We start from the raw sequence: 26,959 nt of genomic DNA on the forward strand, positions 1-26,959 counted from the left end.
GGTCGGAGGAAGAAAGTAGACTACAGTGGCAACGATTTTAAGTTTCCTACAGGACGGTCTGTCCCAAGGCCTTAAACCAGCCACGCTCAGAAGACAACTTGCTGCTATTTCAACAGTATGTCTGCACATAGATGGTTTCAAATTATCTCACCATCCAAACGTAGTAAGGTTCATCAAGGGGACGTCGGCCTGCGCACCTCCACAGGTACATAGGTTCCCAACGTGGTGACTAAACTTAGTACTAAGAGCGTGCCCTATTTGAACCGATAGCTACTATTCCCTTAAATAGACTCAGTATGAAGGTGATCTTCTTGATAGCAATCATATCGGCAAAAAGGGTGTCAGAACTTGGTGCGCTCTCTAAGCACCAGGACTTGTGCATTTTTCATAAGGATAGGGTAATCCTCCGACCTGATCCGACCTTTAGGCCAAAAATAGACACTCTGTTTCACAGGTCGCAGGAGATTGTCCTTCCTTCCTTCTGCACTGACCCCAAGCATCTGAAAGAAAGAGAACTTCACCGTTTGGACATCAGGAGAGCACTCAAAGCGTATTTAATCCGAACAGAGGAAATAAGAAAGACAGTTTATTCATATCTGTTTACCCTCCGAACATTTGTAGGAAAATGTCAAAGGCTTCTATCAGTAAAGTACTACGAAGTTGCATAGTTGAGGCATGCAAAGCACTGGACGTGACCGTGCCAGCAGGAATTACAGTGCATTCAATTTGAGGTGCCTCAGCCAACGCAGGATTTATCAATAATGCCTCTGTTCTGGAAGTTTGTAAGGCAGCCACATGGTCTTCCTTGGCCACATTCACAAAACATAAAATAGACCAGTACAGTTCCACGGAGACCGCCTACGGCAGGCGGGTCCTTCAACAGGTACTGGAGCCAGTCTAGAGTTTCCACCCAATTATTCTGGCTTTGGAAGGGTCCAGCTCTGCAGATATTCTCCGATCCAGGGGGAGAATGACCGTTGGACTTACCGAAGAAGGTCCTTCTCCCCTGAAGGGCATCTGGCCCTCCCACTAGACTGGTTCCAGTTCATTAGTTAGGCAACATTACAGTCTGGTTTCGAGGTGGTGAATATGTACCAGTTGAATAGTGAAAGGTGACTAGTCCCTTTTTCCTTATGTTCTTCCTTATGTTCTCCTATTTAAAAAAAAGACAGAATGTTTAATATTGCTGATATTGTTAGTTGTTTAGTATTTCCTAGTTGCGGTTTAGTTTGGCTAAAAGGCTCTCGGAGCATCCAGCTGGGGAGAAGAGCAGTACGCAGTACGCATACATTCATCAGCTATTATTTTCTCTCTCTCTGCCTCTTTGCTTGTGTCTCATGGTCTCCTTACTGTTGTTTCCTTTTAAACTCATGAAGAGTTTAAGCAGAAACCACTTGTTAAAAGATTGCAGTTGTGCAGAATGAGAGCCATTCCGCACCAGGATCTATGTGGCAAATTGGTTGCGGGACGAAAAAACGCCATTTTAAATTGTGGAATTCGTCGTTATGCATACCTGGCTTTGTAGTGGAATCCAGTTGCGTTTCTATCGTTTCCCACAGGTTTCCGGTCTCTGCAAAAATCGCTAGCCAGGAAGCAATATTGCCGAGCTCGTCCCGCCCCTGGCCGTCAAGCAGCCAATGGGCGGCCGTTATCATGCTCCCAAAAGCCCCTTTCCCTTTAAGGAAGTTTAAAAAAACCCCACGTTGCAACGAATCTGCGTTGATTCATTGCAACGGAGAGACCCATCTAGGTAGCACGTGGTGTTTGAGCTGCCGTTTCATCGTTGCCACACTCCCCCCGAGTGAACCCCCCCCCCTCACGGGCGCGATTTTTGGCTGAAAATACAGTAAAAAATAAAGGGAAAATAAACCAGCAAACGGGGCTGTGTGTTGTTTCGTGCTTAGTGACTTAAAACAGCTCTGCAGCCAGGGAAGCCTCACTGGGTAAACGAAGGCTCACCAGTGCGTTTATCTCCGCTCGCTCGGAGAAAAAAAATGGCGATCGCTTCGCCGGAAGATCAGAGGAGAGTGCTAGGGGGCGGGATTTTGCAGAAACCGCAGCAATGGTAACGCACATAACTTTTTCGCTAGTGTTGCTGATTGGTTGCAAGAGTGTAGCGCTTTCCGGAGGGTGAATCCACCTTTTGGGATTTCCCTGAAAGCGCTACAATGAAGCGCTTTTTGCGGATCAGTTTCAGGAGTGTTGCAGATTGTCAACGACGTTGTGCATAATGGCAAAACTGTAGCGTAGTGATTTCAATTTGTAATCATTGTGCTATTTTGGACAAGTGCGGAATGGCCCTGAGTATTCCATCCTTGGAAAGAATCTCTCCCACTTTGTTAAGTGTTTTGGGGAGATGGTTTCATTCCATCTCCCTTTCTTGTCCACCTGTCCTTTTTGTGGCTGTGAGTTATGTTTCTTCCCCATTTCTCCGTAATATCTCTGACTAGCAGGACTGATTCCATTCTAGCTATTAGACTTTGGCTTCATTGCACAGCGGGGCATGTGAGGATGGATTGGGCTGGGAAGCACAAGCAGGGATAATTATACAATGTTGTGACATGTTCATTACAAAATTAATAAATGGATAAAATAGCAATCCTGACCTGAAACCATCTCCTTGGGGGGGAAAGCTGTGCTGCTGTTTTTTTGATGTGTTTCAGTTCTGCGTATTGCACAGCATCATCTCTGTTCACAGTGTGGTAAAAGCTAAGGCACACTGCACAAGGATAGTATGGCTTGGATATACATTCATTCTGAGACCTGACTGAAGTTACCATGCTGGAAGATTTCTATTCCTGCTCATACTTAGTTGGTGGTGTTTTTAAAAGCGCTTTGAACTAATTCGAGACTATGTTGATATTAAACCAGTTTTGCAGATATATCTGCAACCCCCCCCCCCCACTTAACCTCATGACAGAAAACTAAACTGATGTTGCATCACTGTCTTTGTTAGCCATCTAATATTGTTCGTATATCTGCTGTATATCTGAAGTGATGCATCTGCTACACATGCTGCCCAAACATCTGCTGGCTCTTATGTGTGAATGTGACCTGCTGACAAGTTGCAGCCCACTTTTCAAGGCAAGAGAGTAACAGATGCCTGGCTCTGCATCACAACCCTGGCACTTCTTGCTGGTTTCCTGTCCGACCGCTAGCCATGGCCAACCTCCACTTAGCTTCTGAGATATGACAAGATCAAGCTAGCCTGGGCCATCCAGGTCAGGGCTGCTGAAACTTCATGGACGTGAAGGGATGTAGCACTGGACTTGGACGGAGCGGGACCAGAACCCATTGAGACACCAGAGTTCCGAGTGCTCAGCCCTGGAGTGTTACTGGCTCCCATTTCTACTATGTAAGACAGACAAGTCAGATCCTTATTACAGGGACTGGTGCATGGCATGACTGAGGTCCCTGGAATGTGACCATTTCAGCTTCCTGGATCCCAAAGACAAATGGAAGCCCCAGAGAAAAGAGAGGGATTCCCATCATAATTTGCCTCTTGTTAAGGTCTGGTGTTTGGACTTCATCTCGCTCTTGGTTTCCATTGGGAGTGCAACAGGGTCCATGGCTCCAGGCTCTTTTCTGACTAGACAGGGAGAATGATACACTGGCCACATTCACTCTTAAGCTAGCAGAGGAATTTGTTGCTGACTATGAGGAAGCCGCCGATATGGTCATCGAGAAATAGGATTGCCAATTTGGGATTGAAAAATTCCTGGAGATTTGGAGGTGGGGCTTTTGGAGAGGGGGGAGCTCAGCAAAGATAATGCCACAGAGTCCCTCTTCCACAACTGCTGTTTCCTCTGGGGAATTGTTCTCTGTAGTCTGGGGATCAGTTGTAATTGCAGGAGAACTCCGGGCCCTACCTGGAGGTTAGGAATCCTGTCTAGGAAACAATTCAAAGTGCTTGTAGTAGGTCAGCTGTTGACCAGCTATTTTTCTGTCCTGTATTTGCTGTTTCACAAAACAAACACTGGGGAATAATGTCTCTTCCTGTTTTCTGTTTGCAGATTTAGCACTAGTGTCGAATCCATCTGACCATCCTCGAACGAGCCCAATTTTCTTGAGCAAATCCCAAACAGATGGTAAGCTAATTTTTTGTTCACTTAGAAAACAAATAAATAACAATTGACCACAGTGGGAGAAAGCCAGTTTAAATTAATATTTGCCTTTTAATTTATCTGCATGTTATTCTTTGCCCTTCTGTTGAAGCTTTAGTTCCTTCAGAAATATTGGCTGTCTGTCACAAAGCCTTTTGTCCCAGGCATTTTTTCTATTATTTTAAGTTTGTGATCTATTGATGCTCCCTAGTTGGCAGAATGACTAGGATTTGACTTCCTTTTGGGGATTTTGCCTGTCAGTAGAAAATGGTTCTCTTATGGCCAACTCTTGGGCTGGGGACCTGCCTAAGAGATTTTTCCTGGCAAGCACTTAATTTTCCTGTGTATCTTGAAGCTCAGTACATCTAGATGGCACAGGTCCTGAAACATCTGTTTTTGGTAGCTCCTGATGTTTTAAAATTCCCTTTCCTTGCTTTCTCACAGAGAATAGGTGTCAAGCGTTGCAAGAACCCACAAGAAAGCGTTTATTGAGAAGTTACTTTATACACCTAAGCTAAGAAAGTCAAATCTGCCTGAGACCACATTTACCTCCCCTTTTCAATAGTGTTCTCCCGCCCAAAACTTGAAAGTTCTCAGGGAAGGGGGGAGAGGGGCACCAGGTGCCATAAACCATAGTGTTACTTCTCACACGTCCTTGGTCGTCTCCGGACAAGATAAGATGTTATGGTTACAAAAGGCAGACCCAGCTGGCAGGTTCAAAAGACAAATAATTCACAGCTCCCTGAGATAACAGGATGCAACAAAACAGTTTCGATTTGAGGCATGCAAGCATAATATATGGGCCCTGGGTTACAAAGCGGCCCCAGGAAAAGAAAGGCAAAAGGCAAAGCAAACAAACATGGAGAAACCCACGTCAACTCATGGCAGGAACAGGCACTGATCCTGACAATAGGGAGTAAATATCCAAACACCACATTATAAAATTACTAATATTTTTTGTCATCCATTGTTCTTGTCCAGTTAGCGTTTTCCAACCCGTTGACCGTGGAGAAACTCCTAAAATATTCTTCAGGCTTCAAGTAGCCCCGGAAGTTACGCCACCTGGCCACACCTCCCTGCCATGCCCTCAGAAGCTACACGAAGCTACGCGACCCCTTGGACAATGATCCTCCAGGACTTCCTGTCCTCTGCCATTCCCCGGAGTCCATTTAAGTTCGCACCGACGGCTTCAGTTACTCCATCCAGCCACCTCATTCTCCGTCGTCCCTGTCTTCTTTTGCCCTCAGTCACTCCCAGCATTAGGCTCTTCTCCAGGGAGTCCTTCCTTCTCATGAGGTGGCCAAAATATTTGAGTTTCATCTTCAGGATCTGGCCGTCTTAAGGAGCAGACAGGGCTGATCTCCTCTAGGACTAACCGGATTGTTCACCTTGCAGTCCAAGGGAGTCGCAAGAGTCATCTCCAGCACCAAAGTTCAAAAGCCTCAATTCTTTGACGCTCAGCCTTCCTTATGTTCCAACTTTCACAGACATACATTGCAACTGGGAATACCATAGCCTTGACTAAACGCACTTTTGTTGGCAGGGTGATGTCTCTGCTTTTTAGGATGCTATCTAGATTTGCCATTGCTTTCCTCCCCAGGAGCAAGCACCTTTTAATTTCTTTGCTGCAATCCCCATCTATAGTGATCCTGGAGCCCAGGGGAAAAAAATCTGTCACTACCTCCATTTCTTCCCCATCTATTTGCCAGGAATTGAGAGGGCCAGATGCCATGATCTTTGTTTTCTTGATGTTGAGTTTCAAGCTAACCTTTGCACTCTCCTCCTTCACCCACATCAAGAGGCTCTTTAGTTCCTCTTTGGTTTCTGCCATTAGAGTGGTATCATCTGCATATCAGGTTGTTGATATGTCTCCCTGCAATCTTGATCCCAATTTGTGACTCCTCGTATCCCGCCTTTCTCATGATGTGCTCCGCATACATGTTAAATAGGCAAGGCGACAGTATACAGCCTTGCCGAACTCCTTTCTCCATTTTGAACCAATCAGTGATTCCATGCCCGGTTCTCACTGTTGCTTCTTGACCTGCATATATGTTTCTCAAGAGAAAGATAAGGTGCTCTGGTATTCCCATCTCTTTAAGAACTTGCCACAATTTGTTGTGCTCCACGCAATCAAAGTCTTTAGCATAGTCATTGAAGCAGAAGTAGATGTTCTTCTGGAACTCCCTAGCTTTTTCCATGATCCAGCGTATGTTGGCAATTTGATCTCTAGTTCCTCTGCCTCTTCAAAATCCTGCCTGTACGTCTGGAAGTTCTCGGTCCACATATTGCTGGAGCCTAGCTTATAAAATTTTGAGCATAACTTTGCTAGCATGAGAAATGAGTGCAATGGTGAGGTAGTTTGAACATTCTTTGGCATTCCCCTTCTTTGGGATTGGAATGTAAACTGGCTTTTCCCAATCCTGTGGCCAATGTTTAGTTTTCCAAATTTGCTGGCATGTTGGGTGTAGTATTTTTACTGCCTCGTCTTTTAAGATTTTGAATAGTTCAACTGGAATGCTGTCACCTCCACTAGCTTTGTTGCTCAGACTTCCTAAGGCCCATTTGACTTCACATTCCAGGATGTCTGGCTCTAGGTCATTGACTACCCCATCGTGGTTATCAGGGATGTTAAGTTCACTCTTGTATAGTTCTTCTATATAATTTTGCCACCTTTCTTTAATCTCTTCTGCTTCTGTGTGGTCCCTACCATTTTGGTCCTTTATCTTACCCATCTCTATAAATTATACATATTACTATATTTAATAATATCAGATAATAATAAGACATTACCTCTATATGTTTTTCATTGAATACAATTCAACTTTATCAGAATTCCAAATTTCTGTAACATACAAATACAAATCATATATTTTTATTTAGAATTTTTATCACACCTCTTTATTTAAGAATTAAATATTAGAATATAATTTCAACATTTAAATTAATAGTAAAATATTACAGTATAAATTGACCATAGGCTTTGCAGTGTAGTGGGGACCTGAGGGTCCCAAATAGGGTTTGTAAACTGACCTAGTTTTATTCAGTGTTCTCAAATGGTTCTCAAATCTCCTTAAAGAAGCACAATCACAAGTGCAAGTTCTAGTGCAGTATTAAGTCTCTGTGGATGTAATGAATCGAGGGATTCATAAAAATACTCTTGTTGACACAGCAGTCTGTATGTATAATTTATAATGATTAATAATGATTATTTATGATTTAGGGACAGGCCACTGAAGAAAAATTGATTTTGGTATCTGGTTACTGTTCTGTCTTGGTCCACTTTTAATCTTTAAAGATTAAAGAGCCAGGTTGGTGTAGTGGTTAGGAGTGCGGACTTCTAACCTGGCAATCCAGGTTCGATTCTGCACTCCCCCACATGCAGCCAGCCGGGTGACCTTGGGCTCGCCATGGCACTGATAAAACTGTTCTGACCGGGCAGTGATATCAGGGCTCTCTCAGCCTCACCTCCCTCCCAGGGTGTCTGTTGTGGGGAGAGGAATGGGAAGGTGACTGTAAGCCGCTTTGAGCCTCCTTCGGGTAGGGAAAAGCGGCATATAAGAACCAACTCTTCTTCTTAAACCGCTCAAGGAGCGGTATACATATTTGGTTAAGGGCTAAGTGGGCAGAGAATGGGCAGGGCCGGCCTGGGTGAGGGCCCAATCAGCAGGCGCGAAGTGCCTTCTGACTGGGCCCTCACCAAGACAAACAAGAGTTCTAGCCAGTCGGGTGTGGGCCCAATTGGAAGGCGCAAAGTGCTTTCCGATTGGGCCCTCACCAAGACATGCCAGAGTTCTAGCCAGTTGGGATGCGCATAGCCAGTCGGGAGGCCCAATCATTGGGCCAAAGTTCTGACATGGCCTGCCCTACTAGAGGCAATCTGGAGACGTCACTGCCAGTCTGCTTCTGACCACCGCAGGGAGAGGAGGTCAGTAGGGCTGCTAAGGGGGATGAGAACAGAGGCTTGGACAGGCTGCGCCAGCCCTTTTCGCCCCAAGGCTGTCCTAACTGTCACATCCAACTGTAAATTGCCTCAGAACACTGACAGAGCCGGCAGGAGGCTGGTGAGTGCGCTCCCTCCCTCTCCCTTCAGGCCTGCTGGGAAGGAGTCTTTAAAAGCCCCTGACTGAGGGGAGGGAGTAATTTCCAAGAGCATTGCAAGGGAGTCTGAGGACAAGGGTGTGGGCCTTCCTTTTGATGGGGGGGGAGCTTTCCCCTCCTGCCAAACAGTTGGCTGAAAGGGACCGTTTATGCACTCGGAACTTTACTGCCCCAGCTCCCATGCATGAGCACAACCCGGGGACGGATGCGGTGCACCAGGCCAAATGCTCCCCTGTGTGGGTGCAGGAAGAGGTGGGGCAACCTGCCACGACTAAAACTCCAGCCTGCAGCTCAGCATTAAACCTCCAGTGCATAAACAGTCAGGGAGGTCACAGAAAAGCGCCTTCTTACTTAAAGTACTGTTGTGGCCGGCCATGCTGCTGGAGGGAAGAAACAACCAAGCAACTCTCTGCAGATTTGAGACCTACCAGACAGGGTTGTTGTGCAGGTGAAACTGGAAGCTGTTGCAGGGGTTCTTTTGCCTCCTGTTTCATCTGCACAACAACCCTGTGCAGTAGGCCTCAAGGGTTTCAACTCCACAACAACCTGCGTGGGAGACCTTAAATGTTTCTTCTCCTCAACCATGTCCAAACTCCATAGGATTCCTTTCTGCCTGGGCAGCTGATCTTTATACTCTGCAGATGAGCTGTAATTCCAGGAGCTCTTCAGGCCCCACCTGGAGGTTGGCTACCTCTGGGTTGGAGATATTCCTGGATGTTTGGAGGAGGGCTTTAAAATGGTACAATGCCTCAGAGTCCGGCCTCCAAAGTAGCCATTTTTGCCTGCAGAGCTGATCATTATAATCTAGAGATGATCAGTGATCTAGAGGGGATGGTAAAGGCTCACAGACTGTGGTTGGGGTGGAGTGGTTGTGGTTGTGTCCCTCCTGGGCTATGAGCTTTGGCCGGCCCTTACCAGCAACTGTTTGTATTCTGGGGTGCAGAAAGACAGACAGACCGACCAATATCAATCCTGCGAGTCTGGAAAGTTCAGGAAGATCTAAATAAATAATATTTACAGCCTGAAATTGTAAATAGTGAACAAGTAAATGGCTGGAGAGACATGGGAACTGAGGTGACTTTTTTCAAGCTTGGCCTGTTAAATAAAAACTCCTATGAACTCAAATACATAAATGGCCCAGAATTTCAAGTGTAGTTAGCTTTACAGGAAATTAGACAGTGAGACTTTGGGGGGAAACTAGGTGATCCACATTTATTAGGCAACGACTTGGCCTTGCAGAAAACAACAGAGACTGCAGTTGCCAGCAGTAGGTCTCAGGGTTCAGAAGAACAGACATCACCAGCCAAGCAACCAAGTGGATTCTGGGGCCACTTGCATTCCTTTTGAAGGGATGCATGTGAGGAGATAGAGCTTTCCCTTCAGCCTAACTGCCTAGAGATGAGCTGTACTTTCAGGCGATTCTCGGACCCTACCTGGAGGCTGGCATCCCTAAATCTCAGGAGGATACAATGCTACACAGTCACCCCTCTAAAGTAGCCATTTTTGCCCCACCTGGAAGTTGGCTGTCCCTGGTCTGAACATATTCCTTGAAGTCTGAAAGTGGGGCCTCAAAAGTGTGTAATGCCCCCACAGCTACCTAGCACCCCCTGTACTATTTTAGGTCAAGAAAACATTGCAGAGAGGAGGTAAGGCTGCCAGATTGGTGTAGATTCATCTTCTGGAATTCCACACTACCTAGGTGTGCATTAACCTGACTAAGGTCAAGACTGCTGTGCACAGAGGGACCTCCTCTTAGGGTTGCCAGCTTCCAAGTGAGGCTTTCTACACCACCACCCTCACGGAGAGTCTGCTATGGGGAGAGGAAGGGAAGGCGATTGGAAACTGCTTTGAGACACCTGAAGCCTGCTGTGTCACTGCAGCCCATTCCCAGTTCTCTCAGACCTCACACAGCCCCACATCCCTCACAGCTTGTGTATTGTGGGGAGATGAAGGGAAAAGGTGTTTGTAAACCACTTTGAGACTCCATTGGGTAGTACAGTGGTCCCCAACCCGCGGGCTGCGGCCCGGCACCGGGCCGCGAAGGCCTTGGTGCCGGGCTGCGGCTCCCCCTCCCCGCCCCCCCGCAGTAAAAAACTTCCCTGGCCGCAAGCTTGCGGCCCAGGAAGCTTCTTACTGCGGGAGGGCGGGGAGAGGGAATCAGGGCCGCGCCCAGCTCAGTGGCGGCGGCAGCGCGGCGGGTGTAGCGCTTGCGCGCAAGGCTGAAGAGGGTGACCTGCGGGTGCACGGCGATGTGCACGCTCCACTTCTCGGCCGGCAAAATGGCCTGCGCGAAGTACGAGAGGCAGTCCTTGGTGCCGCCGAAGAAGTGCCGGTGCGCCTCGGACTGCAGCGACCAGCGCCCTTCGACGTGCGCCATGATGGCGAAGTGGCAGTCGGCGCCGGGCGCCTTGGCCTCGCAGCACATGTGGCCGTCCTTGTCGGCCGCCAGGTAGCGGCCCAGGTGGCTCTTGAGGGAGACCACGCTCGAGTCGTCGCCGTCCTGCTCCAGCGTCCAGATCTGCTTCTTCTTCAGGCTCAGCGCCAGCGCGTTGAGCTTGAAGCCAAACGCCTCGGCCGTCAGGTACTTGTTGCCGCAGCTGATCAGGCCAAATTGGATCTGGAGGGGCTGGGAGGGGGAGCTGCGGACGCCGGCATGGCGGTGGCGCAAACGCGCGTGCAAGGACTGCTGCGCATGTGCATTTGCGCCCCTGCCAGGCACAAACGCGTGTGCGCGGCAGTCCACGCATGCGCGTTTGCGCTGGGATCTGTCGCGCGTGCGCGGGCCCCTGGGCCGCCCTCTCCCCCCACGCTGGAGCAGCGGTCCGCGGCAGCCAAAAGGTTGCAGACCGCTGGGGTAGTAAACAGCAGGGTACAAATATCCAGCTCTCCTTCTAAGGAGCAACTGTGAAAGAAGGATTTGGGCACATAATATTTTATCAACAGTAAAAAAAGTGGAGACAGAAGAAGCAGTGCGGACACCTGTGTACTGTGACTATCCCATGTGTATTAGGGCAGGGGGACAAGAAGGGAAATGATGTTGAATGCAGAACTGGTAGGAATTGGTTGCTGTGTAATCTCCCCCTAAGAAGAGTCTCCAGTCTGATTTCCCCTTCACATATCTGAAGACATGGCTCTGGAAAGCTCATCTGTAACCACTATGCCACAATTCCCAAACGTCAGTCCTCTCCCATACTCAATGAACATTCCACACCACAGGTTCTTGACACCCATATCTCCACACCCATGCCCTCATTTGTCTCCACGCCACCACAACCTCCCACACAACACACACATTCAACCCCATACCCTTACAGACTGTACAATTCCTCCCCTTCCTCTTCCCACTGCCAAGCTCTAGCGCCCGTTGTATTCCTGGATACAATGGGCTCTGCCTCTAGTATAATATAATAAGGACACAAACTATATCTGAGACATATTTATGTTTCTTTGAAACACTGTTTTGGTTGGTCAATTTCTTCTTTTTGGTGTATCCACAGACCAACTTGCCTTCTAAGCTTCAGCACCAAGAGGTTAGCAATCCTAGTTAATCTGTTCCGCTATATATTTCTGGTAAGGTCTTGGAGGAGCAGTGTGTCTCATGGCTTAACTTAACACCCACTCAGGGCAGCTGTCCTGCCCCTGAGTGCCTCCACCAACCGGCTTGCTTATCTGTCCAGCGGCCAGCCAATCACCTTTCGTCCCCCTCTCCTGACCACCCCCTCCTCCTTCCACTTCCCACTGAGGCTTGAAGGCTGCAGACCCCTGCTGCCTGAGAGCTGCCCCTGCCGGTGAGTTCCCTAACAGCTGCCTGCAGCCTTGCCAGGCCCTGAAGGGAGGGAGAGGCCATCTGCACCCCACTCCCGTTGTATTTGGCTTGGCCCCTAGTTTTTTGTGTGTGTGCGTGCGTGTGCATGCAAGAGTGCGCGTATAAATAAAAACTAAATCCTCCCCATCAGGAGTAGCCCTGGTTGAGAAACCCACCTGAAGCTACCCTTTACTGATTCAGATCATTGGTCCACCAGTGTCTACTGGTAGAGGCACTCCACAGTTTACATCTGTTTGTTGCAAACTACAGCATTTATATTTTTAAAATCTATAGAGGTGCAGGTTTTTATATACCGTATTTGTCGGCATATAAGACGACTGGGCGTATAAGACGACCCCCCAACATTTCCACTCAAAATATAGAGTTTGTTACATTACATTACCGTACAGTACTATGGGCAGCTATGTCTATCCCATCTGAAGTGCACCCGGCGTATAGGACGACCCCCCCCCCCACTTAGAGGCATGTTTTTCAGGGGGGAAAAGTAGTCTTATACGCCAGCAAATACTGTACTATAAGTTTTACATTACCATAAATTAGGCTTGCTAAGGAAGTATTGCACATATTTCAGTTTTCCCCAAAACTTGTGTTTATTTGTGTTTGAGAAGGGGTGGGATTCCCCATGGTTTTATTGCTTCTAAAAAATGTAGGTGTGTCTCCAAGCCCCTGCTTGCATTTGTGGGATTAAAAACGAAAACATTAATTGACTGAATTATTTCTTCACTTTTTATAGTGAGAGAAAAGAGGAAAAGTAACCACATCAACCATGTAAGTATGCCTAACAGACTAAAGAAGTGTAAGTGAAAAACCCTAGTCAGTTTTTTTTATAAAAGAAACACCAATATTAAGTATAGAATGTTCATCCTTTTGCTTCAGACTGTTCTAGCTTAATTTAAATGTCTCCCTTTAAAAGGGAGATTTGGGTTACTCAGCCCTAACATGAAAACAGTCCTGTGCTTCTTACTAGATGGGAAGTGCTTTGAAAGCTGCAAGCTTCTCTTTTGTACTGTCACTAAGGCCTTCAAGGAGAAATCATGGCTTAAACCCCCTTGTAAACATTAAGTTTTCAAGGGACATGAACTCCTTGCTTGGTATTTCTTAACCATCCATTGTAAACGTAAAGGGGAGTTATCATGCCTTTTTGTGTGCTGTTAAAGCTAAAAGGATTGCAGTTCAGGCCGTGCAGCTCACTGGTGAACTGTATCTCAGACCAAGTACATCCACCAACATTACAGAAGCAGGCACAGATGCTTAATAAGGAAACTATCAGGATGGGGCTGTCCAGGAATACCTTAAAGATTAACAAAATCAGTGGCAGGGGATGAGCCTTCATGAGTCACTGCTCACTTTGTATTATTAGTATATTCGATTTATTAACCACTCCTCTCTGCATCCAGACATCTGAAGATCTATAGCTGCAGACCTGCCACAAATGTTCTTAGTCTTGAAGGTGCTATGGGCTCTTGCTGTTTTCTGCTGCAAGGAAACAATGCCCTTCTCCAACATGGTAAATGTGCAGTTTGAGAACGGTCATTTTTCTGGATCAAAGTGAGACCTTGGAACATTCTGAGACAAGGTTTTACAGTGGAGTGTGTGATGAAATGCCTCCATTGCTATTTTTAAAGGGCAGTTTTCTTTTATGGGAAGGGACTGCTAAGCCCCTGCTCACCTTCCCTTTCACATGTTAATTGACGTTGCCAGGAAGCAGGTACCTGGAATGGGGGTGGGGGGAGAGCTTCTTGCCAGAATTCCTAGGTGAGGAGCTTCCTGTGGGAGGGGACAGAAAAGTATATCTAATCCTGATCATAAGGAGGAGGGTTTTTTTTCATCTGCTGATCATAAGAGAAGGAGCTTGCTCTTCGGAGTGAGCAGCCATCTTGGACATGTGAGCAATGCAATGCGATTTTGGGACCTCTTTAAGCAGAGGTGCCTGCCCTGTATTTAACATCAGATAGTGTATGTTTAGCAAAGGGACAGAATGCTTGCATTTCATTCTGCTTCTTTCAGTCTCGTTTGCTTAACTCTGTGCTGGGCTAAAGCTATGCTTTTAAAAATCTTGTTCTTTTAATAATAAAAGCTTTTATAAATTGGAAATGGACCATGGTGTTCTGATCCATGTCATGCTCTCCCACCTTAGAAACACTAGCAGAAGTGCAAAGAGAAGACCCAGAGTGGTGAAGCCTTGCAGTATTTATCCTCTATAGTGCTCAAATGCTGGAGCTGTGGGAGACTACAGAGGCAAGGCCTCACAGATGTGGAAGGGGCAGCTTAGGGGTGCTGGCTCTCCCACCTACAACCCTGTATTTTAGCCTGATGGTGGCAGTGGTTACCCAGAGAGTTTGTTTTGCCACCTGCCTGGAGTTGGCAACCAGCCAGAACAGGAGGTGGGCAAGGACAAACTGGGCCTGCAAGGCAAAAGTGGGCTGGTTCCATCATGAGGGTCAAACAAATAAATGCTTCATACAGTCAGTAGCTTGACATGAAACCCTGACTTGTGAGTCTGTGTTTCTGTCTGGGGGGAGGGTATGCTTGCACTGCTTCCCCTCTCTTCAACCCTACATTGTGCAGGGGTGGGAGTGGACTAGATGACCCAGGAGGTACCTTCCAACTCTATGATTCTATGAACCAGTAAGTTTCTTCTTGGGGAAATAGGGGTCTTGACCATCCTGCCCCGGAGCAAAAAGCTTGAGCCATACCACCATTCTCCTCATGGTTTGAAGTGACTTTCTAGCCTACTAGTAGCCCCCAGCCCCCCAAAAGTGCATTTGGCCTCGGCCAGAACCAGGGCCTTTTTGACCAAGGGTCCAGCCTGGTAGAACGAGTTACCAGGATTACAATGGGCCCTGTTGGAGCGGTCAGTTCCAAAGGGCCTGCAAAATGGCTCTCTTCCACCAGGCATATGGTTGAGGCCAACACAAGCACAACATGACACCAGAATGCCCACACACCCCCTCCCCATCCATCTGAAATCTGGATATAAAATCGACACCAGAATTATTCTGACCCTTGGGGGCAGAACTGGAGCACTCAAGAGGGTTTTTTAAAACGTTAAATTACTGTTGGCAAATGTTCTGTATTTACTTTGTATGTGTATTTTTATTGATGTTAGCCACCCTGAACCTATGTCAGGGAGGGGCAGCCAGTAATTCTATTCTAATTAATAATATTAGTTCCAAATATGGCCTCCTACAAGCAGACTCCTGTCTTGCAGAGCCACTGTTATCTTTCTGCTGATTGTGCTGTCCTTATTTTTAAAAAATCCACCCTTGATCTTTGCCAGAAGGCTAATAAGTGATGTTAAAAAATATATCCTAATGCCCAGGAGTAACACTTTGAATGGGCCAAGGGTTTGGCCACTTCCATGCTGGAACCTAGGAACTGGAAGACCAATCTGAATGTCTGTAGGCACATCATACTTCTCTCTTCATTTTGACACTGCATTATTTTGCACGCAAGCTTAAACGACCCTCCTTGACAAAGCTTTGCTTTGTTCAGTCATTCTTACAGATAAGATGGTATTGGGCACATTTGCAGAGATTGCACAGCAAACCCCCAAATCAAAGACATTGAAATAAGTTTTGGATTGGCCCTTCTGTTTTGTCCTTGCAGGTTTCCCCAGGGCAGCTTACAAAAAAGTATAGTTCGTGTTCAACAATATTTATAGATGACAGCACAGTCAGCCAGCCTAATCTTAGGAGCACAATAAAATGGTAAGTGCCATCACATACTCAGGGACTGCGTAACTACCTGAAGTGTTTTTGAGAATCCTGGATCCCCCTGCGAGCAGGCTTGACGGAAGTGGCTAACTCTGTTTTGGAAGTCTTGAGCAGAAACATTTCTCCATGTGAGGTTGAGCTGCACTGAGTGGTTCTGTGGAAATTCAGTCTGTGCAAAGCAGGGATTCCCAACCAGGATTCCAGGGAACCTGGGGGTTCTGCAAGAGCTCCCCGGGGTTACGGAGCCTTTTCCAGAAGTTCCGATGACCACTGACATTGCTAGATGTCACCGGAGCCCACATTCCCTGTTACAGTATAAGCCTCGTCTCTTTCTCCACGATGGAAATGGTAAATGATTGACTGGCTGGTTCCCGCCTCTTACTTATGTGCCCACTTCTCTGACGGGGTGTGGCACTACTTCCGGGGTTCCTTGGAGACTGAAAAATAGTTCAGGGGTTCCTTCATGGTCAAAAGGCTGAAAAAAGCTGGTGTGAGGCTTGAAGAACTCAGTGTTTGTGGCCTCATGTTTGTCTGCCATCTAGTGGTGCCATATGTGTCCTTTGTGTATTGGTTGGTTCTGAAATACTCTCGATCCAGAGACATTTAGGGGCAATTTAACCAATGATGTGTTTGCTTTTTCTTTTGGGATCTGGTCTGTCAGTTGATCTGCTACTGACTTGCCCTTCCAGAAGTTTTCTGCTCCCATCTGCTCTGTGCCTTATTTAACTGATGTGTATCTAAAAGTTGTCTTGCAACTCTGAAATGTTTGAATTATAACCATGCATCCTTGACTGAAACTGAAGCTCATTTCAGATTAATCTGGTAAGATGGACACTAGTCTGTAGAATAATAAAGCCCCCTCCTCCCAGCTGTCTTGAATGAGTGCAACTTTTCCACAGGCTGATTTGGTACAGTGTCATAGCACAGCTGGTTTCCTTAGCATCTGTGGAAGGCGTAGGTTCAGTTCCCAGCATCTCCACTAAAAAGGCAAGGAGGAAAGGTAATGTCAAAAACCTCTGCTTGAGCGAGAGCACAGCAACTGTCAGTCAGAGTAGCCAAAACACACCCAGACACATCCCACTTTTGAAGGCAGCTTCATTTGGTGCATGTATGTTCAACAAAAGACAAAGCACATGTAAATCATGTTAAGTTTGTTTAATGAAAATCTGTCATTGCAGCCAGTGCTGAAAATGAATTTCAAACTGTCCCCAAGAACTAGCAGAGGCTTTAAAAGCAGTGCGTTTTAATGGGTTAAATGTAAAAAAAGAATTACTTTGGAAGCACAGAAGCTTTGCACAGTATCTCCAATCCTCCATGTTTCCCAGTTAAGGGGAAAACGCTTTCCATACAAATTACAGAGATTCCACTGGTAACAAGAAAAATAATTTTTACTTACAAAGATAGAAGCACATCTTCCGTGGCATATTCATGTAGGTACATATATTAACTTCAAGAGGCTCAATTTGCTAGAGCTCCGAGGCCAGGTAAGATGATGGACCTGTAAAAGAAAAAAACAAAAGCAAGCCATGGCTGAAGAAGTTTTAAGCCAACTTTTGCACTCTCTTCCTTCACCCGCATCAACAGGCTCTTTAGTTCCTCTTTCCTTTCTGCCATTAGAGTGGTATCATCTGCATATCTGAGGTTGTTGATATTTCTCCCTGCAATCTTGATCTCAATTTGTGACTCCTCTTATCCCGACTTTCTCATGATGTGCTCCGCATACATGTTAAATAGGCAAGGCGACAGTATACAGCCTTGCCGAACTCCTTTAGCACTTTTACTGCATCGTCTTTTAAGATTTTGAATAGTTCAACTGGAATGCTGTCACCTCCACTAGTTTTATTGTTGCTCAGATTTCCTAAGGCCCATTTCACTTCACATTCCAGGTTGTATGGCTCCAGGTCTGTAACTACCCCATTGCGGTTATCAGGGATGTTAAACTCGCTCTTGTATAGTTCCTCTGTATAATTTTGGCACCTTTAAAAATCTCTTCTTCTTCTGTGAGGTCCCTACCATTTTGGTCCCTTATCATACCCATCTATGCATGAAACGTTCTCTTTATATCTCCAATTTTCTTGAAAAGATCTCTGGTCCTCCCCATTTTATTGTTTTCTTCTATTTGTTTGCACTGTTCATTTAAGAAGGCATTCTTATCTCTTCTAGCTTTTCTCTGGAATTCTGCATTCAGTTGGGTGTATCTTTCTCTTTCTCCCTTGCCTTTCACTTCCCATTTCTCCTTAGGTATTTGTAAAGCTTCCTCAGACAGCCATTTTGATTTCTTGCATTTCTTTTTCTTTGGGATGGTTTAGTTGCTACCTCTTGTACAATGTTGCGAACCTCCGTCCATAGTTCTTCAGGCACTCTGTCTATCAGATCTAATTCCTTAAATCTATTTGTCACGTCTACTGTATATTCGTGGGGGATATGATTTATTTCATACCTGAGTGGCCTAGTGCTTTTCCCTACTTTCTTCAATTTAAGCCTAAATTTTGCAACAAGAAGCTGATGATCTGAACCACAATCGGCTCCTGGTCTTGTTTTTACTGACTGTATAGAACTCCATCTTTGGCTGGAGAGCACATAGTCAATCTGATTTCTGTGTTGACCGTCTGGTGATGTCCATGTGTCGAGTCGTCTCTTGGGTTGTTGGAAAAGAGTGTTTGCTATGACCATTGTATTCTCTTGACAAAATTCTACCAGCCTGAGCCCTGCTTCATTTCGTACTCCAAGGCCAAACTTGCCTGTTATCCCTGTTATCTTTTGGCTTCCTACTTTAGCATTCCAATTCCCCATGATGATAAGCACGTCATTTTTTGGCGTTGCTTCTAGAAGGTGTTGTAGGGCTTCATAGAACTGGTCAACTGCATCCTCTTCAGCAGCAGTGGTTGGGGCATAGACCTGGATTATTGTGATGTTGAATGGTTTGCCATGGATTCGAACTATCATTCTGTCATTTTGGGGATTGTATCCCAAGACTGATTTTCCTGGCAAATACTCCAGAAAATAGAGACAGAGTTCAACAAGATCTGAACACAATGGGAAAATGGGCAAATGAGAACAAGATGCAATTTAGTAAAGATAAGTATAAAGTTCTGCATCTGGGTCAGAAAAATGAAAAGCATACCTACTGGATGGGAGATAACGCTTCTAGATAACACTGTGTGTGAATAAGACCTTGGGATACTAAACTAAATAGGATTGTAAACTAAATATGAGCAGGCAGTGTGATGCAGCAGTAAAAAAGGTAAATGCCATTTTGGACTGTATCAACAGAGGCATCACATCAAAATCACAAGATGTCATAGTCCCATTGTATACGGCACTGGTCAGACCACACCTGGAGTACTGTGTGCAGTTTTGGAGGCCTCACTTCAAGGACGTAGATAAAATTGAAAGGATAAAGAGGAGAGCAACGAGGATGATCTGGGGCCAAGGGACCAAGCCCTATGAAGATAGGTTGAGGGAATTGGGAATGTTCAACCTGGAGAAAAGGAGGTTGAGAGGGGACATGATAGCCCTCTTTAAGTATTTGAAAGGTTGTCATTTGGAGGAGGGCAGGATGCTGTTCCCATTGGCTGCAGAGGAAAGGACACACAGTAATGGGTTTAAACTACAAGTATAACGATATAGGCATCGGGGAAAATTTTTTCAGTCAGAGTAGTTCAGCAGTGGAATAGGCTGCCTAAGGAGGTGGTGAGCTCCCCCTCACTGGCAGTCTTCAAGGAAAGATTGGATACATACTTTTCTAGGATTCTTTAGGATACTTTTGGCTGATCCTGCGTTGAGCAGGGCTTGGACTAGATGGCCTGTATGGCCCCTTCCAACTCTATGATACTATAGGCCATATTCAAGGACCCCCAACGTTTTTGAGCCTGTGAGCACATTTGGAATCCCAACCGAAAGAGTCGGGCATAACAACAAAATGGCTACTGAAGGATGGTTGTGACCAGGTGCAAAAAGTAAGGAAGCAAGGTCACGCCTAACTCTCATACCAACTCATTAAAGCTTTCCAGTAGAAGCTCTGCTTTAACACAACGCCTTTGTCAGGAATCAGGATGATCCCAGCCTGCGGAGTCCGAGATAAAGGCGCATCCGAAATCCAACAGCCAGTTGTAGATTCCAAAAGAGCTTTATTAGACAGAGTCCACAGAACACTAAAGCAAACTAAGATCTTCCTAAGTAAAGATCTCGATAATAACAAAGTACAAAGGAACAAACAAGGCAGTTATAGTGCCCACCAAATAAGGGAGGGGGCATGTAGGTATTTCGGCGGGAGAGCGAGAAAGAAGCAGAGGTCGGTTGATTCCCAAGCGGCCAGATGGCCCGGAATCTTATCAAGCAGTTGGCACTCTGTTGAGACTTTGGGTTGTCTCTGCAAGGACACTTACAGTAAGATTGATACATTCGCATGGAGCCTCTCCCGCTGGGAAGGAAGGGAGGCAGAGAACTAGCCGACAGGTTTATTGCTTTATGGCCTTGGCCAGAGTCGGCTGGTGAGATCTGAAGGGGTGTGATAAGCGAAATCTAGATGGCATGAATCAGGGTTCATGACAGCCTTTTAGTCTGCACAGCCAGCCAAAACCCTGCTGGGTCCAAGCCCCACCTGTCCCTAACTGCTTTCTCAAAACACTCATAGAATCATAGAGTTGGAAGGGGCCATACAGGCCATCTAGTCCAACCCCCTGCTCAACGTAGGATCAGCCCTAAACATCCTAAAGCATCCAAGGTGTGAATCCAACCTTTGCTTGAAGACTGTTAGTGAGGGGGAGCTCACCACCTCCTTAGGCAGCCTATTCCACTGCTGAACTACTCTGACTGTGAATTTTTTTTCCTGATATCTAGCCTATATCGTTGCACTTGTAGTTTAAACCCATTACTGTGTGTCCTTTCCTCTGCAGCCAATGGGAACAGCATCCTGCCCTCCTCGAAATGACAACCTTTCAAATACTTAAAGAGGGCTATCATGTCCTCTCTCAACCTCCTTTTCTCTAGGCTGAACATTCCCAAGTCCCTCAACCTATCTTCATAGGGCTTGGTCCCTTGGCCCCAGATCATCCTGGTCACTGTGGCTAAATGCAAGAGTCTTTTCTTGGCATGCAGAAAGTCCCAGGTTTGATCCCTGCTATATCCAGTTAAACAGACACAGCGGTAGGTGATGGGAAAGACCCTGGAGGGTCACTGCCGATCTGCATAGACATACTGACCTTGATGGACCGATAATCCAATTCGGTAGAAGGAAGCTTTGTTTGTGTATGGATTCACTCTTGCCAGGGTGAATCCATATGAATCAATTTAAATTGTATACATTTGGTGGGTGCCAGGAAAGGTGCTGGCAGACACCATGGCTCTCACATTGGGGACCCCTGGGCTACAATTTTGCAATCCCAATATTTCAGAATGGGATGCAACCCATCAACCACCGAGGTGATCTGTTTTGTTGTATCTGGAAGGGAGTAAGGGTGGAATCCTTACACTCATTCCTGATGTCCCCATAATCTTTTATTTGCTCTTAAGCAGTGTAATGCAGGCTTTCTTGATGGCCCTGGAAGGGCTTCTTGAATAAGTGGGAATTAATTAATTTTAATGTATATTAACTATTGGTTAAACCTTTAACAGGTGATATGACCGAGTATGGTCATGTCAACCGTCTCCCAGAATGGCCAACAATGGGCCTGGAAGGGGTAAGAAGGGGGGGGGGGGCAGTCAGGCATGTGTTCTGCATGATTACGCCACTGGGGTTTTTTCAAAGCCTGAAGAATGTTTCAAGGAGCTCTTCCAACAGTAAAAAAGTTGACAACGGTTGGTGTAATCTCTCAGATTTGTGGACTTTGATGACCTCTGCTTCAACTGGTTGTCTACTTTTCCAGCATTTTTTTTAGTCAAGATAATTATATATCTATTAAACCTGGAAACTGTTTTGCAGTGTGGTTGAGTTTCAAGGCTAATACTCGTCTCTGTCAAACATCATGAGCACAGAAGCTGGGTAGTTGATGCATAGATTTTTATCATATTTCATAGGTAATTTCATCCTGATCACACGGTGGATATTGTTATAAAATCTGTATGTTTCTAATCCCAGCCCTTGTGTTGAAAAAGAATTCACAGGACCATTGGCAATAAAGTGATATTTTCCTCCCTTCTCTTCACAGTGTGACATTAGCAATATACTATCACATAAAGAACAGGTAAGTGTGTTTATTTTTTAACTGTTTGTAGACAGCAGAACGAAGGCCTTCTAACTTAGTTTCTGGCACCTGAGTAATCCGGATCTCTTTCTGGTTGCATTTAGCTAGATTTCTGGTGTTAGCCAGAGAGCCAGTTTGTTGTAGTGGTTAGGAGTGCGGACTTCTAATCTGGCATGCCAGGTTTGATTCTACACTCCCCTACATGCAGCCAGCTGGGTGACCTTGGGCTCACCACAGCACTGATAAAGCTGTTCAGACTGACCAATATCAAGGCTCTCTCAGCCTCACCCACCTCACAGGTTGTCTGTTGTGGGGAGAGGATAGGGAAGGCGACTGTAAGCCGCTTTGAGCCTCTTTTGAGTAGGGAAAAGCAGCATATAAGAACCAACTCTTATTCTTATTTTTCAGTAATCTCAGGGCTCTCTCAGCCTCCCCTACCTCACAGGGTGTCTGTTGTGGGGAGAGGAAAGGGAAGGGAAATGTAAGCCGCTTTGAGACTCCTTTGGGTAGATAAAGGTGGCATATAAGAACCAACTCTTCTTCTTCTTCGACTGATGGTAGATAGTGTGTATCTCTCTTTCCCATCTCTGTACTGTGAAAGAATATCAAGCTACCCCGTTGAAGTAGTGCATAGCCAGTGTGGTATAGCAGTTAAGAGTGTCAGACTAGAAGAAGAAGAGTTGGTTTTTATACCCTGCTTTTCACTACCCAAAGAAGTTTCAAAGTGGCTTCCAGTCGCTTTCCTCTCCCCTCAACAGACACTGTGTGAGGAAGGTGAGGATGAAAGATCTCTGACAGAACAGCTCTGTGAGAACAGCTCTAGCAGGACTGTGACTAGCTAGCGTGAGGTCACTTAGCTGGCTGCATATGAAGAAGGTGCAGGAAATCAAACCCAGCTCTCATTAGAATCCACAGCTTAAGCTCTATGCCAAGCTGCCTCTACATGATTACTGGCTAATACCCTGGAAGACCTGGGTTCAGATACTTGTGCCACCTTGGGCCAGTCACAGCCTCTTCGCCCAACCTATTTCACAGAGTTGTTGTGAGAAAAAATGGAAGAGAGGAGAAGGATGAATGCCTGCTTGGGTCCCCTCTGGGAGAGAGGTGGAGGGAGGGAGGAGACGACTCTGAGGGTGAAGTCCCTACATTTTGCACTCCCACATGAATCATTCCTGGCCCTTGTGCTCTTGCAGGTATGAACATTTGTGAATTACTTTTCATTGCAAAATCTATAATCCTAGTGGTTAGATGAAGTGTGTGAGCCCCATCCCCAAATGCCATTAGCCTGTCTGCCCACTTTGACCTGCGTTTTGCAGTGTTTTAGGTCTGAGATTGAAAGGGGGGGGGGGAGAAACCATGAACTCTTCCAGTTCACAGAAGCTTCTGATCCCCTGGAGTTGTTTACAAGCACCACCATGTCAGTATCGATATTAAAACTCACAAAGCCTTGAACAACACATGAAAAATAGCAATTTTCATAACTGTAATTTCTATCCCACCCTTCCTTTTAAGAAGCTTATAACGCAGCTTCTGTCAAGTCACTCCAATCGAAGGCTGCTGGAATCTGGGGGGGGGGGTTAACTTTGCAGCGGATTGCCCTGCTCAGGGTGGCATTTGACCACAGCAGCCCTGCAAGGGAGGCTGGCCTGAGAGGCATGCCTTGTCCAAGGCCTATTGGTCACCTGTCTAGGTGAGAAGGTCTGAACCCATGTTTGATTTCCAAGTCAACTTGGTTTTAACCACCTCCAACAGTCATACACTGTTGCTTTAAAAAATTAGAACTACTCAACAGAAGACAGCAGGGGGAAACATAAAAGATGGGAAAAGAGGGAAGGTGATACAGGTCACTGATTCTGTAGGGGATCATCATCCTTTCCTCTTGTTTTTTTCTTTCTTTCAAGATGACGCTAAATTGAATTTGTCTTGGTTAAAAACATTGCAAGTTCCAACCATGTGACCCTTCCTATGTTGCAGGGACTCGGACAGATCACTGGATATTTTCGATGAGAAATCTCACCCGCTAACGGTAAAGCTGATCTTTTTTTCCCCATCCCATTTTGTCATGACGCTTGAACACATCTGGCCTGAGAAGCAAAGCCCAATGGCTAAAAAGTAATGGCTAAAGATAACATTGTTTAAAATTAAATCTCTTCACTGCAAAATGACCTGAGCCTTTCCAGAACTGGCCACTGATTCTGATGTAGACGATTCATTGCTTTGCAAGGCAGGTTAGGTTCTGTGACCAAGAGCAAGGGACACGGGAAAAGAAGAGCACGCAAGGAGGGTCACCTTTTCCCTTCCAGCTCTCTCCTCCTTGGCAAACCCTTGCTCTATGGAGGGGCCATGGCTTTGTGGCTGTGGCTCAGTGGTAGAGCCTCTGCTTGGCATGCAGAAGGTCTCCAGTAGGAGAAGAGGAGTTGGTTTTATACCCTGCTTTTCACTGTCCAAAGGAGTCTCAAAGCAGCATCTGATCACCTTCTCTTCCTCTCCCACAACAGGACACGCTGTGAAGTAGGTGGGGCTGAGAGAGCTGTGATGGAACTGGCCTTTGAGAACAGCTCTAACAGGACTGTGACTAGTCCAAGGCCACTCACTCATTCAGTGGAAGCTGTCCAGTTGACTTTGAACCAGTCACATACACTCAGGCATAACCTACCTCACAGGGTCATTGCATGTGACCTTGGGCTGCATGTGTTGGAGGAGGAATCAGATTAGAGGCCACCCCTCTCAACTGCCACACCAAGCTGGCTCTCTACACCAAGTAGGTGACATCAAAGTCCAGTGCCAGAGGCCTTGGTGAGCCTCTGCCAGTCTGAGTAGACTATTCAGACTGTGTTGGACTAGGTGCTGGCAGGGAACTGTAGTCTATGGACATTTGGAGAGCAACAGTTTGGCCACCCCTGATCTGGGAAGAGATGAGAGGAAAGCTTTCCCTACCAGAGTGTGACAGCTGCCATTTTGCAACTGGTAGCCCCCACAGCTCTTGCAAAGAATTATATAGCTCCCAGAGACATAAAATCTGCCCTTCCCTGCATTAAGGGGTGGGGACTTTTCTAGCAAGGATAGATGGATCCAACCCTATAAATTTCTAAACCAGTAAAACATTTAAGCCGTTACTTGTAGGAGAGCTCCAGTTGCCAGAAGAAAGAGAGAAGGGATTCCTTTGCTCTTGGCTTCCGTCTCCCAGAAATTCAGAGAACCATTCCATTGCCTAGACTGATTGAGAGCCAGTATGGTGGAGCTGCAAAAGGTGTTGGGCTAGTATCTCAAAGATCCACGTTATAATCCCTGTATGCCACAGAAGTTTCCTGGGTAACTGGGCCAGTCACACTCGATCTAAAGTGCCTCGTAGGAGTAGAAAAGAGCAAGCGTCTCCTAGCACCTAAAAGGCAGCACGATTTGGAGCTTGTGTGAGTTTCTGTTCTTGTGCTGCCACAGATGGTGTTTGGCATTAAGGTGCTCCTACAGACAGCCTAACAGGGCTACTAGCATCTTCATCTGCCTCCATAGGGTTGTTGAGGACCCACTGAAGTGATGCCAACTGGCGATGCCTCCCTGCCATGCCCCCTTTGCCTTCCTTTTGTTCTCTTCCCTTGCCTTTACTACTACTATGGTGGCTCTACCTCATGTAGAATAGAAAGAAAAGCAGGAGCCAAGAGGACAGCCCCATCTCACGTCACAGCCAACTCTCCCTCTTTGATCTTTACATCCACGGCTTACCTACCAAGCCCTAGCTTGTGGCCACGTCCATTAGGGCAGGAGGGGAAAGGCTGCAGACCTCTTCTGGATCCCTGGTTGGGAATCCCTGGTCTAGAATATCTCTGTGCCGCCTCTTCAGAATTGCTCGGGGCAGCTTATGTTTAAAAAACACAGTGGTTTTTTTAAACAACCACCCTAAGCTGCTTGTCTTGAGCTGCATTTGTCTGGCCTCCAGAGAGATCCATGTATGCCAACAAAATGTTCACATCTAAAAGCTTGCTATATTCCCCCCCTCCCCCGTTTCATATCTCATTGGCTCTGCCCCGTCGCATATGACCAGCCTGTCCGTTCATGCAGCCTTTGGCTGCTGTTGAAGAGTCACCCTCACCTGGCCATTAAAGTACCTCCCAACTGTGCCCTGTTTCAGCGGGAAGAGGTTCCAGAGGACTACTACAAGCACGATCCTGACCACAAGCACATCTATCGCTTTGTACGTACACTTTTCAGTGCAGCGCAGCTGACGGCCGAATGTGCAATAGTGACGCTGGTAAGACAGGACTTGAATTTCCTCTCCCTCGATTGTTTGGTGGTGGTGAAAGAATGCAGTGCAGTCTGGAGTTCGTGCACCAGGGTTATTTTATATACATCCCACACTTCTCTTTGACCGATCCTCAAAGCTGCTTGGTGGTGGTGGTGCAAAGTGCCTTCAGGGTGCACTTGACTTGTGGTAGAACACAATTTGAGTCCAGTGGCACCTTTAAGACAACAAAATCTTATTCAAGGTCTGAGCTTTTGTGTGCATGAAACTTTGTTGTCTTAAAGGTGCCACTGGACCCAAATTGTGTTCTGCTATTTCAGACCAACACGGCGACCCACCTGAATCTTGGCTTAATGATGGTCCTTTGTGGCGTTTTCCAGGCAAGAGACGGGCAGAGGTGGTTTGCCATTGGCTGCCTCTGCATCGCAACCCGGGGCTTCCTTGACGGCCTCTTCAGCTGATTAGCTCCCGAGACCATCCAGGTCAGGGGGAAGTTGCCCAATGATAACTGCAGTGCAGCCCAGCATCAATAAACCAGATGCCTTTCAGCAGTTTACAGTACCGGTGCCAGAACCCATCCAGTTCCAAAGGTACTGTGAATGTGTTTCCAAGCAATTCCAGATAGCCCAAGAGCTTAGATCCCCAATACAGTGCTGTGGGAGCAGAAGGTTCTCAAGTCTCTTGTGCCTGCCTGCCTGCCAGCCGCCCGTCGAGCAGAGATGCTTCACTGGGCCTGGCCTGGCAAGTCCTGGGCAGGCTTCTTTGGGCAGGGTGAATCAGGCACCATCTGACAT

The 26,959-nt window shown here is 46.5% G+C and overlaps 1 protein-coding gene across 1 annotated transcript in view; it reads left to right on the plus strand.

The window, feature by feature from the left end:
• Nucleotides 1-26,959, plus strand: part of CCNYL1 (cyclin Y like 1) — a 75,059-nt gene that overhangs the window by 27,532 nt on the left and 20,568 nt on the right. Inside the window, exons 2-7 of the mRNA XM_077319273.1 lie at nt 4,014-4,088; nt 12,761-12,795; nt 15,637-15,737; nt 21,893-21,928; nt 23,903-23,954; nt 26,055-26,174. Coding sequence (XP_077175388.1) covers nt 4,014-4,088; nt 12,761-12,795; nt 15,637-15,737; nt 21,893-21,928; nt 23,903-23,954; nt 26,055-26,174 — 419 coding nt within the window. The remainder of the gene's footprint in view (nt 1-4,013; nt 4,089-12,760; nt 12,796-15,636; nt 15,738-21,892; nt 21,929-23,902; nt 23,955-26,054; nt 26,175-26,959) is intronic.

This window comes from Paroedura picta, chromosome 2 (assembly GCF_049243985.1).
Source record: "Paroedura picta isolate Pp20150507F chromosome 2, Ppicta_v3.0, whole genome shotgun sequence".
Taxonomy (NCBI): Eukaryota; Metazoa; Chordata; class Lepidosauria; order Squamata; family Gekkonidae; genus Paroedura; species Paroedura picta.